Here is a 19,390-nt window from a genome sequence, read left to right as displayed (position 1 = left end):
ATTTCAGCCCCCTTATGAGAGGAACCGCACAACCGTACCGGTCAACGAACCTCAGAGGATAAAGGTCCAATCAGGGAGACGCTCAGTTCTCAATCCGATGGGGCCAGAATCCCAGATACACTTAGTCCAATCATATGATAAGAAAAGATACCAAATTGATTCATTATTAGAACCACAGAATATACATGTAATCTTGACGGACATCCATTTTGAAAGAGAAGCTCTGACAGGTAGTCTTGCATGTAAGACACACCAAAAGAAAATTTTAAATTATGGATGAATATTAATTTTTCAAAAAAAATTCCATCACCTGAGTATCATGGTGTTTTGATGTTTTGGGTATTATAGCATAGTCATAAGTAGGCCAGTGGTTATAAGTAATTTATTTGCATTACTTTTTGAAATAAAGAACGCCACCCAACCATGCAACACGGCTTGCATCCAGATACAACCGTGCGTAAAATAATCAACACACCCCCTAAAAAGGCCGAAAGGGCCAAGGATACACCGGTCATTTTGCGAAAGGCTGCCTGCATACAGATACATACCACGCTGCACAACTAGATAGCATTCTTTTTTTCTTATTTTTTATATAAATATATCCTCACACCCACAGTTTGAATAAATGTCTCAACTCAAACCGTGGGCAACATTTTCCTCCCAGTCTTTGTTCTTCTTTCTCTCATTCTTCTATTTATTCTCCATTACTACTACTGGTTTTAATGCCTTGATATTGTCTCCATTACTGCTACTGGTTTTAATGCCTTGATATTGTCACTTCACTTATGTTAGATCTTTTATAAAAAAAAGGATATTGTCACATCACTTATGTTAGATCTTTTATTAAAAAAAAAGTATATGTTAGATCAAGCCGAATAATCAAATCATAGCTGAAGAATTCTATTGATGAAGTGAGGCTAAAACCATCTATTGTAGTTATGAATGTGAACGAGTGAGACTAAAACCATCTGTTGTACCTACCGATGTAAACGGATCAAATTCGAAGCAAATCTCACTATCTATATCCCCATTCCATAAGTTTTCAAACAGATTTGTATAGTATCCGGTATTCAATTTTTCGAATACAGATTCCCCTAAAACTACATAGATGGTCTCATGATTTTTTTTTTCCCATTTAATTACTCGTAATATGCTATGAATTGATAAGGATATATTGGTAATTTAGTATGATAAAATATTATTCATAGAACTATTATTTAACCATATTTTTATATTCAGACCTAAACAAATCAAATAATATCCATCTTCAACCAGAAAAATAATATCCAATGTCATTGAAATATCCATATCCGCATCCGATTCGCTTTCGAAAGGATTTAAATAGTTTATAAAAATCAAAATTTCAAATATAGATTCCCATAAATGGATATGAACATGAATCGAATATGGATTTTAACTATCCATTTTACATCCCTAGTTGTAGCCAATAACCATAATAAAAGGACTCCAAGTATTAACTCGGCCAACCCAATCGTTAGTCAAAGATCTTCATTTACAAAGAGGGAGCAGTGAAGCCTTTCTTTTCCCTACATGGGCTTTTGCAAATAACTGAACAAGAAAGGCTTGGAGTGGAGTCATTGAGACATCACTTGCAGTACACAGGTAGAAGCGGTAGGACCCATCACAAATGAAGTCATTGAGACTTAACTTGCAGCCTATGATGTGTATAAACACCACATAACATGAAAATAAAGCACAATAGAGGTTCAAAATATTCACAATCCTTCACTCAAAGAAGGTTCATAATAAATACCTCCAACTAATTGGTGCTTTTTCTTGTTAACAAACAGCTATATTTGGGTAAAACAAGATTTTTAACTCCCATCTTCAGTACCATTTCTATTCAACAAAAGAAAGGATGCGAAGTACCGAAACAAAGAACAAGCAGGGGCTTCCTTACTTCCTTCAAACCCAACTGTGAAAATATACGGTACACAAGCACAACAGCTCCATACCTTCTATCAAGTAATTCTGGTCTAGAAACCAAGGAAGGGGCACTGCTTGCGAGCATGTTCTGGTATCAGTTTTGCCAGAAGTTCTAGAGATGCTCCTTTCAGCTCTGCAGATTTGTATCGTCAGTGAGAATGAGGACTCAAAGATGCCGAAAGACAGCGAAGCAGAAATAAATATAGAGAAACTCAGATTAATGAAGAATGAGAGAACCTTGGGGCCTAAAGTTAAAAAGTGGAGGCAAGGGGCGTCCATTAGGGAGACGAGTATTAGGGTCACGAAGTTCATCGAAAAATGGATGTACAAGAGCCTCCAACTGCATTAAATATACAAAATGAAGTCAGATAAGCACTATCATAAGCAATAGAAAGAGCATAAAAGGCTGAACTCAGGTTCATGGACAGTATAAACAAATGTTTTGAAAGCAAAAACTGAAAATACTCACGGCAGTGCACCGCAGATTTGGCGAGTACTGAAGAAGTCTGGAAACAAGATCTACTGCTTCTGGGGGCATGCGCTTGTGGAATATCTAAAGAATCAACTTATAAATTATATTCAAATAAAGCCAGAAAGCCCAATGTATATAACAAATGGGATAAAAAGTGCTCACTTTGTGCCATGGATGAGCTTTGATCTGTGGGAACTTAAACTCTGTATAGTTTGGATTCATACATTTTATTTCTTCACGGGTAGGTGTACCAAGTACCTATTAGAAAAGAGGAAAAGATCAAATAAATAAGAATTTGCCAAGTTAGGCTAATCAAAAGATTAGTTCCTACTAAAACAGAAATATTATTCTACTGTTCACAGGCACAAGAAAGTTTTACCTTGATTATCTCAACAAGTTGGTCAACACCACTATCCCCTGGAAAGAGAGGCTATCCAAATTTGGCACAATTAGAACAAGAGAAAAGAAAAGTTCAATGCTTACAGCAGAATATTTAAAAAAAAAAAGAAAAAAAAAAAACAGTAAGAGCATGTAGCTTCTGGTAAAAAACCTGTCCAAGAAGCAGCTCAGCAAGGACACAACCCACAGACCAAATGTCAATTGCAGTTGTGTATTCTGTTGCCCCAAATATTAGTTCAGGTGCCCGATAATAACGTGAGCAAATGTATGATATGTTTGGCTCGCCTTTGACCTGTTAAGAATGGTGGCTGGATAAGCAAACAGCTATAGGACGCAAAAGGAGAGACCCAAGCAAACACATCAGGAACCAATAATATAGAAAAATGCCCCTGATACCACAGTGTGAAGACAGGAAAATATAATTGAAGTAAAGAGAACCTGACAAGGGTAGAACTGCAAGGTATATGCACAGTTCCAGTATTTTTCTCAAATGTGGGACAGGTTCTCTACGCCAGTGGGTTTAGAGGGTATGTCTACTCCAGCACCCCAACTTATGTCACGTGGCACATTGGATAAACCTAGAATTTCATTGCTCGGATGTCTCACGCTCACATACCAAGTTTCAACCCAGAGAGAGTTTGCCAAGGGGCAAAATAAAGCATTGAAGAATTTAAGACTACCCTTGAAAACTTCGAGGCACACAGAGAGGGTGCTTGGACATACATGGGAGGGGATATGGTTACATCTAAATCTGAAACTTGATGTGTGGACAATCCACACCATTACCTAGAATATCCATATGATTGAAATTGCCACATCATTTTCCAAGTGGCAAAATTTTGGGTGATGGAGTAGGGTACCCTCTACGCCTGCTAGTGTACAGAATTTTCACAAATTAAAAGACAGCATAGTATTAGATCTTGGGTTGTATAAGTTACAGAAACATGAGCACAAAAATATTATTACAATCAACAAGCTCCAGAACCTGCAATAAAGTTCCCCTCACATGCAAAATCGATGCTCATTCAACTAGAAGTAGGCAGCAAGGCGATCTGTGTTGTTCTCACTGAAGTGTAAGACCAAATAATGCAAAGATGACAAGCCAAAACGCCAAAGACTTTGGAGGTTTGGATACATGCAAGTGTGCATTTATAAAACATCAACTCTCTGTTTCTATCACTTAGTTAAATGTTCATAAGCAACAAATAATAGGGATAAGTGTCAAAATAAGATTTACACATTGCAAACTGAGTCCTCTAATATTCCTAGGATACATTGAAATTTTATCTTAGGAACTCCTGGCTTCATACACAGTCATTAGGTGGAATCACCAACTAATTGCAAAAACAATTTCACCCGTTGCGAAATAAAAATGATTCAGGAATTTTAGCACTTAGAAATATAGAACCCACCTTAATTTTTAAAACCTTCTATAAGAACTTAATTACTTAAATAAGTTAACAGAAAGTCGCTACATACAGAACAAGCAAATATCGTACCAGCACTTTTGCACTCCCAAAGTCACAAAGTTTGACCTGGTGAGTATGAGGATTAACCTGCAGAGGGGAACAAAAGGATATCAATAAGAAGCATCTACTCATTAAAAGGGAAGGTCTGAGGTTCTGAACAAACCAGCAGATTCTGGGGTTTAATGTCTCTGTGGCAAACTCCTATACCCCCATGAATATACGTCAATGCCCTACAGATCTGTCATTAGTTATCAGAAGTTAGATACTTCCCTACTTACTGAACTTGAGAAAGTAAAGCAATACATATTAAGATTCTAAGAGGAAAATAATAGAAGAGTTAAGGTAATTGTAAGATCATTCAATTGTTAATAATCATAAAGATATAGAATACTATTAAGATCAAACCAAACAAAACCATGTGTTTCTAGAACATTTTATTTTCGTCATCCTACCTCTACCTTGTGATGATGGCATTACAAGATAAATCAATTTGATCAACTACACATCAGTTGCTCCAAGAGACCAGAAAATGTCACTCAAGAACAAAAAGCAGAACTCATTCTAACATAGTTAAGACATCATGAAATTGTACGATGTCAAGGAGCAATAAATTTTAGAATAAAATACTTTCCATTATCAAGCACATCAGCACCAAATATGGTCTTAGACTCAATATTAAATACCTGATAAGTATAGAGCTTGACATATATCAGAGGCATTCTCTGATTTGCCCGGCTGTAGTGTTTTGCTACACGATACACAGTCTCAGGTACAAATTCAAGCACCAAATTGAGATAAAGCTCATCATTCTCCGTTGTCGAAAAGAAGCAGTGTTTGAGCGTCACAACATTGGGGTGATCAAGGAGGCGCATTGTCTGCAACTCACGGTTCTTGTATCTCTTGTCCTGTAAAACCTTTTTGATTGCTACAGTTTCTCCTGTTTCTAGGCATTTTGCCTGCAAAATGAGATTACCAGGACTGAATAGAAATAAATGATGATTTGGAGGAACTGAATATCGACCAGAAAACAAGATAGCACCTGAAATACAATTCCAAATGACCCTTGTCCAACAACGCGCTCGGCCATGTAACTTATTGTCTGAGGCACAGATAAAGAAAACTTGAGAACAAAAGCCATGATACATGGAAAATGATTCCATTTTTACAGTGGGAAAACTCAAACTTTGTCATTGTGAGAGCATATGCTCTAACTTGTACGTTTCTCTATCACTAAAAGGGAAAACGTCAACGGCTGTTGTCTTATTTGTCAAAGAAAAATAGTCGGTTATAAACAATTAATTAGTCAGTTGGATATTCGAGAGGCAAAAACTCGTTGATTTGAAGATTCATTTTCATTTATTTGATTTATTAGATCTTGAGTATTTATGAATTTCATTTAGTTTTCAGCAATTGATGGAATAATGAATAGAGGAAAAAAGTATTGGGCGTTGCTTGCTGTAATGGAAAAACATTTTAGCTACCTATATGAAGATGCAGGTTCTAGTCTGGGGGTAGCCACTTTGTGCAAATAATGTCGGAGGTTAGAAGCAACTCCAGTCCATCCTCCTGGGATCCCAAGAAAGAGGGACTTGTACCAGAATGACAGGAAAGGAGAAAAGAGGTGGGTTATAGCCTTCGCAAAAATCCACACAGGGCTTATGTTAGTGATTCAGCAGTGATTCGGCATGTTGGCGGTGATTCAGGAGTATCTGGGCTTACATGGTAGCATAGGGAACCTCATTCTAGTGTTCGACAGTGCTTGTCCGCCTTGGATACCCTCAGGTGAAAGCTAGATGCATCCAAAATTTTCATTTCATTAGGGTTTGCACTTGTAGCAGATTCGTCGTTATTTTCAGAGTGCCTATGAGCTGATTTCGGTTTCGTACTAAACATAAGAATTTCAGTTTGTCGAGTCCTCTTCGAAACTCAACTTGAATAGTGGAATTCCGATTTCGGACGGCGAAGTTACAATGATTCTTGTTTGGTACCTCAAAATTAAGGGCATTTTGTGTGTGCTCATGCACGCTTGCACCATCAAAACTTCAAATGATGATATATGCACCTTAAGTTTCAGTCACTCACCAGTGATCAGTTTGGTTTGCTTCTTGTCTAAGATCCACAGCATGTGATACTTACCCATGGATGATGGTCCATTTTTAGCAACAGAATTTCCACGTATGCCTAACATCACCACTGTTTCATTTCTCCAAAAATATATTGCACGAAAAAAAATTCCAACCTTTTGTTAAGGCTTTGCCCCAAAATTTATTTTCCTGACATATGATTTTCTTTTTGGATTTGTTTTTGGGGTACCTTTACCGAGCAAAAACTCTCACTTTCTCTAGAAGGAATAGTTCACTTGCCACTTTGCGATGAAGTTCATATTTGTTCAACCCAGTGATCCAATTCTTCATTTTTTATACACATGAGAATAAGTTCAACCGTAAACCAGAAACAATAATAACAGTCATGAGCATATACCTGTTTTGGTTGACCATTTCTACCACCAATTGTTGTTACAATTATGTGACCTGTTTCAGTTCCATTTCCATCCACTATAGTAGCTTCCATTTCCTACCATAAAAAAGTGTATACACATAAATTGTAAAAGGCAAACATAAAATATTAGAGGAGATACTATCCACAAATTGTCCAACCCCCCACCACCACCCACCCAACAAAAAAATAAGACATCAAATTTTACCTTATCATCTCTGATTTTCATCTCATTTATTTCCTCCGGAAGTTTATCAACAGACATTGTATTGCCACCAGACTTTCCAACTGCTGAGGAAGGGGCTATGCCAGCAGAAGCCATATTGATCAAGACACACAGGAGCAGTCTTTCTGTAGCTCAAAAGATGATTCCTTCCCTCAGCTCAACGAAATCCATCTTTCAACCTAAATAGGAAACAATATATAAGAGATATCAGCTAATATTTACGACTAACAAGAACATCCTCAGCTAAATTTGATGGCTGATCATCGATGGCTGTATTTATATGTTTGTTCACCAATTCAAGCATCGGGTTTTATTGCTTGTTGGCCAGATACAGCATAAACTCTAAGGAGGCAATTCTATTAACTTTAGGATGTTTCTATTTAAACAGCAAAATTGTTTGTGCCAACTTAATCATTTAACTTATTTACCAAAAAAAAACTTAGTCATTTAACTATATTCAAAAGCACAATCACTTTGGCAACAGCAACTCAGAAGCTGTTTAACGGAAAAACAAAAGATAGCAATGTTAAACCCAAAAGAAAGGGGGCAGGGGGGAGGAAGGCTAGTGGTCATAAGGTTCTGACTTCTGATTGTATTTGTTTTTTATCAGTCATCTATGATGATACTGGATTAATTAACAAAATAGAACCCAGAAGCAGACCCAAAATCATTCTCAGTATAAAACAGGTCATCCTATTATAGTCAGCGAAGAGAAAATGCCACGTATAGCATGTTCCACAAACGTTGGCACTATACTTTGGAAAACAGCTATTATATAATTTAGCATTAGCAGTAAATTCCCAAACAGCCATGTTCTCTTATTAAAAGTTTATTTGGTTTTTTAATAATGATCCATTAAACACATATCTATTTTCTCGAAAAGAAGGTAAAGATTTAAAAGTTTTGAAATTGTGATTCTATATATAAAGAGGTGACCTAGTGCACCCAAATTGGCAATGGGTAATAAATGCCACCTTCCTTTGAAATAAAAAGGGTCAATTTAGTTATGACTACTACTATGCAATAAAACGTACTCAATGGGTAGACTGGGTTCACAATTTGCCAAAAACCAGAATTTTCAAATGGTACTGTCCGGGTTCTGAAACTCCATAGAGAAATGACCAAACCAACCCAAATACAAGCCTGGATGACTGTCTCACCACCCAGACCAATCCACGTTTTAGAACAATGGACAGGACCATATTCTTTTTTTTTATTTTTTATTTTAAATAATAATAAATTTTATTGAAGAATGAAAAGGGGGCAAACAAGCCTAAAGACAGACAAAAGCAAAGAAAGCTAAAGCCTAAACAGGGGACTCGGTCCTAAAAAACATATTGGTGAGGACCATATTCTTATTAGTAGGCTTTGATTTTTTAATTTGATTAACATCATGAGAGGGTTTTAGCCAGCTATCAGATGAACTTATTCAATGATGATTCTGAGCATTATATGTAATTTTGGAAAGTTATGGATGTATGCTGGTGAGATCCATAATGGAATTTACAAACCTATGCCATTACAACCCAACTACGTTCTCCATGAAAACCTTAGTTACTCCTATCCACTTTCACCCACCCTTCAAGAGCCTTAATCCTTTGAATTATTGTACTCAAACCTTACCTTGACAAGGTCAGCATCAGTTGGTATACAACTATATAGTGCTGAATTAATTTGGCATCATAATGCAGTCCCATCATAATAATTTCAGACCAAGTCAAGTCCTAAACTCAATATTCAAAAACCTGGTCCTAGTAACCATGCTAGATTGAAATGGCAGGATTTATGGCAGACAACTTGATAACAATCAATGGGATGCTGATGACAATGATATTCTTCCATGACTCTCAGAAGAAGAATAATTTGCTAGACTGGATACTTACTATGACAATTATATAAATCAGTTGATGGTGAAAAGACATGGTAGTTCAAAACTCTTTTGATTCCAAAATAAAAAGGTAGAAAGTTTTGAACCATGGTGATGATTAAATGAACTTACCGATCCCAACTCGGCAGCTATGCATGAAATTCAACAAAGTCTTAATATATCAGTAGGAATGAAAGCCCATGCTATGCTATGATCCATAAAGTTAGCAATGAAATTCTATGTATAAGTTGAATGCAACCAAGGAATTGAATAAAATCCAGAAGATCAATTTTCTGCTTATCTTTCCCTTGGAATATATTATATCTTTTCACCGTGCAAACTTAGCATATTCTTGTTTGGTGAAATTTTTTAAGCAGTTTGCAACATGCAAAAGCATGCTCATGAGTTTAAAAAAAACTGGAAGAAAATTACTAACTAAAGGAATAGTATGGTGGAACCATATTGTAGTAAAACCAGCTCAACATAAGTTTGTTTGTACACAATTGAAAATACCATTGGTTGAGAACTTGACATGGCTGAAAGTGCAGGCACAAAATTTGATGATGCAATTATTGCTCAATCAGAAAAGAACATCAAAACTGAAGTTTCAAAGAAGACATAAAGAAAGTAGCGCACCCAAAACAGCCCATCTGTAATTCAGGAGACAGTGATGATGATCTATATCAAGCTCTACGCGGTAAGGAATTTAAGATCTAGGACCCGTAGTAGAGAATACTATAGAAAAAATCAGAAGTGCAACATCCAGCAGCTTGACATCATATTTTGTCAACCAGATAAGTGTGAGCTGAAGATTAGCTTTAAAGAACCAGATGATGCAAAACTGTTCACAAACTCACACTGATTTCCTTGGTCCTGACAGAGTAATGATATGCAAAACGGTTTATATACTTCCTCAAACTAGCCTGCAATTTTCATACTTCATAATCATATTCCTAGAGTTTTCAATAATAAACCTCAACAAGCATGTCATTGGAGATATGTGGTGCAACGAAGCATCAAAACTTAAGATTGATTTTTTCTTGAAAGGAATATTGATAGAAGCATAATTCACGGAAGAGCTTCAACCATGCAGATCTAAAAGAAATGGATTCATTTCATTGAGGGGCCCCACCAATGCACTCTTGGATCCATTATGGAAAATGTGGCAATGGATGCCACAGCCACTTTAGGGTGGATTTGAGCTTGACCTTAAGCCAAAGTCCACCTCATAGATCAGGTCCGCTAGAATTATGTTCAAAATAGGGCAGAATTTAGACTTGAAACAAGAAGGTTGAGCATGGAGTAATATATATTGTCACACATATGCAAAGTACAAAAACTAGCCTGCCCATGCTTTAAAAGTCGATATCAGATTGGCCAGATCATCTGATCCATATTGGTATCAGATGGGACCAAGCAAATCTATAATAGCTAGTGATTTGGCCGAACCAACAGTAATACAAAGTGTATATGCATTGGATCAGCTATTCCTATATTTGGATCATCAAATCCAAAACAGTATCAATTGCGAACATACATCCTCCAATCTGCACTAAGGGCTGATACTAGCTTAAAATTTAGGCCCAATTGCCAGATGGCCCTGCATTCAATTTTTTATACCATCTGCTTAGGCCCAGCCTGGAATGCAAAACCAGTCTTGGCAAATAAATAAGGGATTCATTAAGTATATATTATTCAAGGAATTTCAAATCTACTCTTGGTGTTCTTAACATTTTTGTTCTGTATGGGAGCTCAATTAATCAATTTATTTTCTTGTGGACCAGCTTTACATTCTCAGTCCCCTCACCCCCCTAAAAAACTTAGTAAAGATTAAAGGCTCAGTAAGTTGACTATGCTGTACCAGCTCTATCACTCTTAAGCAGTTAAGCCTAACCCTCTCCCACCCCTCCCAATTCAATTTCAAATTTTCCTATTTTGATTATGTTGATGTCATTAGAGATGTTTTCAAATGCCTAACAATGAGCCCTTCCTAAATTGTTCCTTGATAATAATAAATTACAGTCATTGCTTCCTTGCTAGCTGGTTTGCACCAAAAAATATCTAGAAGATGCAATATTTCAAAACCACTCCCAATCACACAAATATACTACTATGATTCCAATAGAGCAATTTTCTCTTCTCAGATTTATATTTTATTTCCATTATTTGCAAAATCTGCATCTATCAACCAAAAACTATACCACTTTCTCCATCTCTACCTTAAACCAAAAAAATTTTAATACTCAAACCCACAAATTACAAGATCAGGCCCTAGCCTTATAGGTCCTAATTCAGTAGGCATCAGAGCACTAGTTTCCGTACATCACAACCACATACATTTACACCCAATTTCCAAAAATAGCTCTGTTTATTTTGCTAAGGATTCTCATGCCTGGGCCTAAAAATCCCAAACTTTCTCCATATTTCACCAAGAGTTAAGGAGTCATTCGCCATTCTGGTACATAATGTCCTGATGGCTACCCTAAATACTGTAATCTCCACAAGCTTATGAGGGTATTTGAATTGAAAGGCAGATCTAGAAACAATTATGAGGGTATTTGAATTGAAGGGCTGATCTAGAAACAATCAAGCAGTTGGCCACAGATAGATTTTGGCTATGAAAGCTTTGACATGCTAATTGGAAGTTAATCCTAAGTGATGGAACCACGGCAAGTTCAAAACCCATAGGACAAGGAGAGAGAATAATTGGGGCCTAGAAATTTGAACTTTAAGCCCATGTTTTGTATGTTCTTTGAAATCAACTAGACAAGCTGGTCCATGGCGATGCTCAAACTACATGACTAAGAGGGCATAGTTTTGCCATTCAGGTAAGACTGTAAGAGAATATTTAGGATCACCCAAATAGACAATTACATTACACCCCGTATGTCATGTAGTTAGTTTGGTCATATCTTTCCAAATATTCACACAGCCATTGACCACATCAGTCCAGAAGAACAATTAAAAATACTTTTATATCGATTGTCAGAAACCATTTCATTGGCCCAATATAAAACCAATTTTGATGTACATTAGGAGAGGCAGGTATGCTTGAAGGGGGCAATTACTGTCCAACTTCCTCAAGATCAAAAGGAAACATTTATTCTGAAGCAATTTTAACTTATCATATCACATCTGAGACAACCGCATCCTGTTTTGCTTTCATTCACAGACACCCTTCCACCTTCATGGTTAATTGCACTATGTCCACCCTCAGAAGGAGCGTAGGATTCTGAGCGTAGGATAATGGTAAAAAATAACAGAGAAAAGTCACTCAGAAGAATGGACATATGACGGAATGAACCATAATCTCCTAAATTTTAAGAACGAGTAAACACTAAGGAGCTAGTGAGTGTTGTCATCCCGGAGCAATATGAATATGAATACATCCAAACCTTGTATCCCTTCCATCTAAGAATTTCAAGCTTGAAAGCAGTAAATGGCGTATATAGAAGAGTCGATCATGTACATCAAAATGAAACCTGCGGGTCTAGGAAAATTGTTCGCAGCTCATGTATGAAAGTTTTGTTGACAACAGTTCTAGATTTTTGAACATATGGTCGAATTCACCACCCGATTCAACGCCGAGAAACCATTAAAAAAAAAAGGGCTAAAATTCAATCACTCTTTAGTTTCCACAACAGACATATACACACTAACGCAAGCACCCCGATAAGGAATGAAATGTCGTTATCTAACGCAGTTTCAGATTTCATCCCACTAGGAGAAATTAGAGTGAAAATAGAAAATCAGAACTAATATAATCCACTTCATCGATGAAGCACAACCACACTTAGAGAAAAACCACTAATATCTTAGAGAAGCAGACACAAAACGAAAATCATCTCTTTTTTTCCCCCTATTTTGAAGTAGCAGATAACGAACCCTAAAACGACAACAGAAACAACGACAAGAAAAGAGATCAGACATGAAACGACAAGCGACAAAATCCATGTCCAAATCACGCGAAAATTGCAGAGGCGTACCTTGAGCTGTAAATTTCTCCCATTTTCCACCACACACAATGAAATTGAAGCTTCCACCAGTTATCTGAGGCAAAGGAAAAATGCAGAAACCCTAGAAAGAAAATAAATTAAACGACCAAGTCTTCCCACCTTCAGAGATCTTTCTTCCAGGTTTGACCAAGGAGTTCGTACCTGTATATCTCTTCCCAATTTTATATCACACAGCTCAGAGCGGACGCAGCAGATTTCTTAAATTCAATTTAAAAACGGATTTAGATGTCCTAACACTGATTTCACACAAACTTCGAGTGCGACACGTGGTATTCTTTGATTCGAAAAGTTTATTACATTGCTGACTAGAACTTACGCCGACATCTCTGTATCCTGGTGGGGCCTTGATTCCATGATTGCTCTCTCCGGTGCACCCTCACATATTCGAAACCGTCAGATCTGCGTTAGATGTCAAATTAGCGGTCTAAAGGAGAACCAACCTTGGAGCTCCCTGTTACACGGAATCATTACCCTAGTGATTAACTTATTTTTCTCGTATGATTTTAGCCATTAATTAATTAATTAATTTCCTTCCATCGCTGTGTTTTTTAGGTAAACGTTTCCTTCCATTGTTTCAGACTTTCGGTAGATAATGAAGTGAGTTATCCGGTTTTAAATGTAAATTCTAACATTACCATATTGTCCTTATTATATTGAGATTTGTCGCTGGTAGAATGGAATAACTCTTGTTTACAAGGGTAGTAATGTCACTTGATGTAAACTCTTTCGATATGGACTAACACGTTGGCAGGCCACGTGGAGTTTATAAATGCCAACAATGCTAGTCTATTCTAGCATCCAGCCAAATACGGTGACGAACGTTCCCATCCATTCACTTAAATGCCAACAATGCCCTCGAAGGAAGTTCAGCCTAAAAGAGGCAAGTTTGTAATCTCGACAGGTATAATTTCCATCATTAGTCCAAAAGACAGGGGGTAAGGTTGTAATTTCAATTCTCACATATGCCACTGTATCAGATCAATCAAGGCATATGAATCGTTTTCATCATAAACTTACTTTTTGGGTGTGAGAGGTGACTGATGAAGGGGTGAATTTTTTCCGAGTTCGATTCCTTTGCACGTACGAACAGGTGAACAGAGCCAACCACTTGTTCTATTTTGCCATTTACAAGGGGAGGATGGGTTTTTATAAAAATAAAATTAAAATGTGATTGGTTCTGAAGTGCACCTGTTGGTACGTGCAGATGATATTCTCTTTTTTCTTTTTCCTTGCAATGTTAAGGCAAAAGATTCTATGGATGGCCGTGTATGTGCACAAATGCACAATCGACATTAACTGTAGTTAGATTGACATAAATTTCTATCCAAAATGATATGAACGCCCCCTTTCCCCTATTTGATGGAGTCAACGGCAAAGTCTCTCGTGTGTGAATACATTCGCGGCTTCCCCCAATAATATTACGGGAGAAGGATATGTGAGCAAACAAAGTACTCTCCACCCTCTCACATAAATATTTTTTTATTTATTTAAATACACAATAAAATAGAAAATGATAAGTCTTAGGCACAAAGAGCCTTTTCCCTAATATTTTTTATTAGAAAAAAGTTTTTTGAGCTGTGAGGTCAAGATACACTGTCACTTTTGTGTCTATCTCTCACCTTTTTCACATGAAATGATCTTTCTCTTTTCTACATAAGATACGTTTTATTGCATCTCATTGGTGTGTTTTCCTATGACATTTGTTCAAAGAATATTCTCTTTATTTGGAATCTTTTTGATATCATTTTTCATTTTTATTTTTTGATATTTTTATGTGTTTGATAATATTTTTTAAACTTATTTTTATTTTAAATAAATGGAAATACCTCCAAAATGATAATAGACTGGATTATAGCCAAAAACGTTTTTCTTCATGTTTTCGCTCAAGTTTATGTACTTCAATTAAAAAGTCAAGTCCTCAGTTTCCTGACCCCTCCTTCTCCTCCTTTGGATTTGGCCCCACATGTGAAATGACCACTTCACCCCTTATTTTTTGGTGGTTTCCATGGACTGGACGCTCCAGCTCCCGCCACTGCTGTACAGGAGCCAAATCCCCTTCTTCTTCCCACCGCCCCCCTCTTCCTCATCTTCTTCTGCTTCTTCTTCTTCCTGCGCGCCCATCCCCATCCCTTGCAGTAACCCAAACAACCCCACCCGCCCCTACCCCTTGCTGCATCCCAACGGTTTGAGAGGGGAAAGATTATGAGAGCAACAAAGCCCTTCCCTAAGTAGCTTTACCCACTGCAGACGCATATGATTTCCGAGTAAAGGTTGGAGCAGCAGCAGGCTCCACATCTTCGCCTTCCCCTCCAACCGCCTCCACTCCTTGAATCCCATCCTCTACCGCCGCCTGAGAAGGCAAACGAATCAGAAAATCTGTGATTAGCAGAATGGTGTTCGTTGGCAGAGACCAATCACAGATTTTTCTGATTGGCAGAATGACTGAGGAGATCGGTGGATGCAATCGTTAGAACGATTTTTCTTGATTAATCACATATATTTCTGATTCCTTAGTCATTCTGATTCAATAGTTAGAACGATTGCACCCATCGATCTCCTCAATCTTTCTTTTCATTCCATCGAATAGATCCCCAATGGTTAGAACGATGGCACCCACCAACCAAACCAATGGAGACGAAGATGAACAGAGCTCCTGCTGAACCAGAACAGAGGAAATAAAGCATAAATTAAACCACAACTTCAAATTTGACACCGTCTAACTCAGATCGAGCACCCACAAGCTTCAAACGAACCACCAAACTCAGATGGAGCACCCTTAACGGTTTTGTGTTGATTTGGAAAAGAAGATTGGTGAGGGGGAATTTCTTCACCTACCACTAAAAATGGTTTACACATAACTACTTGCCAAATGATTTCTCACTTTATACTCTATTATATCTAATAGTTACCAAACAGTTTTCATTTTTTTTATTATAAAAAAGCTTTGTTTCAACCCGCGACTCCGCGAGCAAGGGGGAGGGAGTCGTCTTCTTTATGTGAAATTGTGAACAACTCCCTCTCCCCTTTCCTTGTTTGAGTGAAAGATTGCAAAAGGTGGGGGGGGACTTAGGGTTTTGGTTATAAATAGATGTTCTAACCTAAGTCATAACATCACTAATCAAGATTTGTCTCTCTCCCTACTCTCCAAGTAATTGTGTGCTCTTGATAAGATTTTAATTAATTGTCAAATAATGATTACTAAAATTTGTATTTTCCTTCTTAGATTAATAAAGAAAAGGTTTCCCACTATGTCAATGTTGTGTGAGGGGGGGGGGGGGAGGAGGGATCTCCCGCGCCACACACCACCATACCCGCGCCACACACCACCATACCAATGGGGGTGTGGAGAATGATCTCATCCATATGGAGCCCACCTCACCTTGATAAAAAAGAAAATAGTAAAAAACAGCCATGTGAGAGGACAATAGTACATTGGCATCATGGGAAACTTTTTCCCATTAATATATTTCACTCTGACAAATTGCATAAGTGAGCAATTACAAAATTTGGTGAATTTGGTGGGCTGGAGCATACTCAACTCTAATCCATCTAATAATCACACTATGGAATCAAACCTAGAAATAATTGCTTAAGTGTTTATAAATTGGCCAAGTTTGGCAGGAACTAGAATTAAGCAATCCAGGAAATTTAAGCTTAGAATTATAATACCCCCTATCTCTCTGTGCTTTTTGTTGTTTTTTTTTTTTTTTTTGTGTGTGGAATTAGGGGGTTATGAGTGAAATTAGCAAAAAGTGAAGTAAAATAAAAGATCTACCAATCATCTTTTTCACTTATTAACTTACAACCAAACCATTGAAATGTTCCATATGGGCCTTGGGCTGTAACTAAAACCATACAGGACGAGGCTTGGGCTTGGGCTTGGCCCAGCCAGTCCAGCACATCCAACTGAACTTAAGGGATTATTATCCTCTTCAATTCCGAAGTGTGGCAGTGCGGCAGTGCTAGGTGGAGATATCGACATCTGGCAGCTGCTGCATCCAACAGTCCATATTAATAAGATCGAACAGTTGGATGCAGTAGCTGTCAGGTGTCGACATCTCCACCTAGCATTGTCGCACTACCACACTTTAAGGAATGGGAGAGGATAATTTTCTGAACTTTGAGGGAAAACACTAGTAAATTCTACTAGAATCTTTTACCAAAAAAAGAAAAAAACTATAGAATCTAGAGTTTTACAATAGTTATATAATTAGGTTCTGTTTGGTTGCAAGGGAAATGCAAATATTTCCTTGGGAAGTAAAATATACTTTATATGATCTATTATTTTCGGTGTTTGATTGCAAGGAAAATGATACTATTTCCTTAAAAATTATTTATATTTTAGCATTTTTTTGTTATAAGGGAACAAGTAAACACAAGAAAGGGGCTTGGTAGACCGGTTCATTTTGTGTTCTCCCATAATGAACCGGGCATTTTTAAATAGTGAACAAGATCTTGGAGCCATGGACCTTGAAATGAGTTCTCACCGCCAGGTGCTTGGTTTCGGTTAGTGGGAAGAATGGTAGAAGTAATTCACCCAAAAAGAGAAAGAAAGAATAGGAAAAATAAATAAAATAAGGGAGAGGGTTTCCTACAATGCTTGTGGGGGTGGGGTGAGGGAAATCTCTCACGTAGCACCAATGGGAGTGTGGAGAATGAAATAATCGGATTAAAATTCTCTCCAATTCCTTCATCTTGTGGTGCCTTGCAGTTCAGATTTGAGAGCTCGACATGTGGAAGATGCTTCATCCAATGATGCGAGCTCGATTGACTCACTTATTATTTTTCTTTCTTCTCGAGCTCTACACCGTTGGATGTCGCATCTTCCACGTGTTGAGCTCTCAGATCCGAACTGCAAGACACCGCAAGATTAAGGCACTGCTGAGGATTTTTTTTTGAAATAATACACAAGAGGTCCATTTTAAAGCGATATAAGAGAGAAAATAATAATTAAAAAAACCCATATAAAAAGGCAATGTCATACTAGTGTCATAGACTCATAGGGAACTTTTTCCCACAATAAAATCCGGCTGAAGTTACAAGCATGGCTCAAGGAATCGGCATTGGATCAGCTGGATTGGTCTATTCATATTAGTATGGTGAGGGATCGATAATCTATTTCTGTTTAATTACATTTCGATGGATTAGTATGGACCAAGGTTGAAATGGTAAAAAATAAAATTTTAACTAAAACCAGGGGTAAATCTGTCCAACATGGGTCGATTCAAATTCATATCAGCCGAATTGATACCGTATCCAATACCGATTCCCAAATCCCTGGTTACAAGAGATCATGTAAAAGGGGACAGCAAATGCCCCTTGAGGGGGACTATCTCCCTATCCGAAAGTGAAACATTCCTACTATTCTCCCATATTTTTCTTTGAAACCCTAAAAGCTGAAAGCACATGCAACCAAACAATTACTTGAGCGGATACTCGACAAGAGGATCCTTGGGACTATCCTCCCAACTTCCCATTATATTTTATGATTTTTGCCTGCTTATACCTAGTTTTATTTTCAAGTAATTGGACAATCAAGGCTGTGTTTGGTATGAATTTTTTGAATAGTTGATTTCGCATTCTCATATGATAAAAACAACTATTTTTTCATCTGAGAATGCGAAATCTACCTATAATGCATTCCAAAAATGCATACCAAACGTTGCCTTGGTATTTAAGGGATACGCAAAAAAATAGGGGTCGACTCTACATGTATATCATATTTTGACCAAAATTTTGGTCATTTCGGCAAATTTTTTATGACATTTCGACAAAGTTTTTAGATTTTGTTTATTTTTCCCAGAAAATTAAAGATTTTTTGGTTACTGAATCAAGGCTTGAAGGTCAACTATGGAATATCCATTTCAACAATTTGGTGGATTTGAAGCATAATTTAATAAAATTTCATCAAATTTCAAAAGTTCCATTATAAGGTTGGTTTTTTTTTAATGCACACCTATGAAGTTGTTGTGATGACTTTGAGAGATGTTTTTTTTAGGATCCATAACCGTTTACTATTTTTTTATGTGTTTTTTTTTTTTTCTTTCAAATAATAAAAAGGTTCAAATCTATTTAGAGATGTAATTAGGGTTTTTTTTTCTAACCAAAATAAAGCCTTTCTTTTTAAAGCAAAATATAGCCATTTGGCCACTGAAATAACAAAAAAAAAAAAAAAAAATGTACCAGATTTTGATCGCAACTTAAAAAATTCAAAAGATTTTGGTTTTAACTCAAATTGAAATGGAAATCTCAAACATGGCTAGCATCCATGCGACTATAGGTACTTCTGTTAGAAAAAAAAAATCATAAAAAATGAGGATAAAACCGTTGGATAGAATGATATGGGTCGATCAGTATCGGCCGATAACAATTACTTAAACCATGACCCCAACTAAAGAAAGAAGGAGATCAAATGGGTTTGTGAAATTACAAGAATGTCATCCAAATCCTCTGTAGTGCGGGCATTTTGTGGTGCACTGCAGTGTGGGCTTGAGAGTT

General features: G+C 37.1%; 1 protein-coding gene across 3 annotated transcripts; it reads right to left on the bottom strand.

Annotated features, from left to right (window-relative positions):
- Positions 1 to 1,721: 1,721 nt before the first annotated feature.
- On the bottom strand, positions 1,722 to 13,078 carry LOC122670402 (shaggy-related protein kinase epsilon). Of its 3 annotated transcripts, none has more exons than XM_043867265.1 (14): positions 13,034 to 13,078; positions 12,863 to 12,953; positions 6,992 to 7,188; positions 6,769 to 6,861; positions 5,327 to 5,386; positions 4,971 to 5,243; positions 4,451 to 4,525; positions 4,318 to 4,374; positions 2,970 to 3,110; positions 2,799 to 2,849; positions 2,582 to 2,677; positions 2,417 to 2,500; positions 2,185 to 2,287; positions 1,722 to 2,080 (listed from the first exon to the last, which is right to left on the bottom strand). In XM_043867265.1, exons 3-14 carry the CDS (start codon positions 7,103 to 7,105, stop codon positions 1,998 to 2,000), a joined length of 1,230 nt encoding a protein of 409 aa, XP_043723200.1. In that variant the 5' UTR covers positions 7,106 to 7,188; positions 12,863 to 12,953; positions 13,034 to 13,078; the 3' UTR covers positions 1,722 to 1,997. The 3 variants fall into 3 exon arrangements, with proteins under 3 accessions (XP_043723200.1, XP_043723201.1, XP_043723199.1); XM_043867266.1 differs by lacking the exon at positions 13,034 to 13,078 and having other exon boundaries at positions 1,722 to 1,862; positions 1,981 to 2,080; positions 12,863 to 13,025; XM_043867264.1 differs by lacking the exon at positions 13,034 to 13,078 and having other exon boundaries at positions 12,863 to 13,025.
- Positions 13,079 to 19,390: the final 6,312 nt, after the last annotated feature.

Source organism: Telopea speciosissima, chromosome 8, assembly GCF_018873765.1.
Source record: "Telopea speciosissima isolate NSW1024214 ecotype Mountain lineage chromosome 8, Tspe_v1, whole genome shotgun sequence".
NCBI classification, from domain to species: Eukaryota; Viridiplantae; Streptophyta; class Magnoliopsida; order Proteales; family Proteaceae; genus Telopea; species Telopea speciosissima.
The sequence above is the reverse complement of the archived record's forward strand: the minus strand, read 5'-3'. Positions and strand labels throughout refer to the sequence as shown.

Excerpts from the sequence above, each read along its gene's own strand:
- LOC122670402 (XM_043867265.1), bottom strand. The coding sequence starts at position 7,105 with ATGGCTTCTGCTGGCATAGCCCCTTCCTCAGCAGTTGGAAAGTCTGGT. Across the intron at positions 6,862-6,991 it reads TGAAAATCAGAGATGATAAG|GAAATGGAAGCTACTATAGT; the intron begins GTAAAATTTGAT and ends TTTTTATGGTAG. Across the intron at positions 4,375-4,450 it reads TTAAACCCCAGAATCTGCTG|GTTAATCCTCATACTCACCA; the intron begins GTTTGTTCAGAA and ends TCCCCTCTGCAG.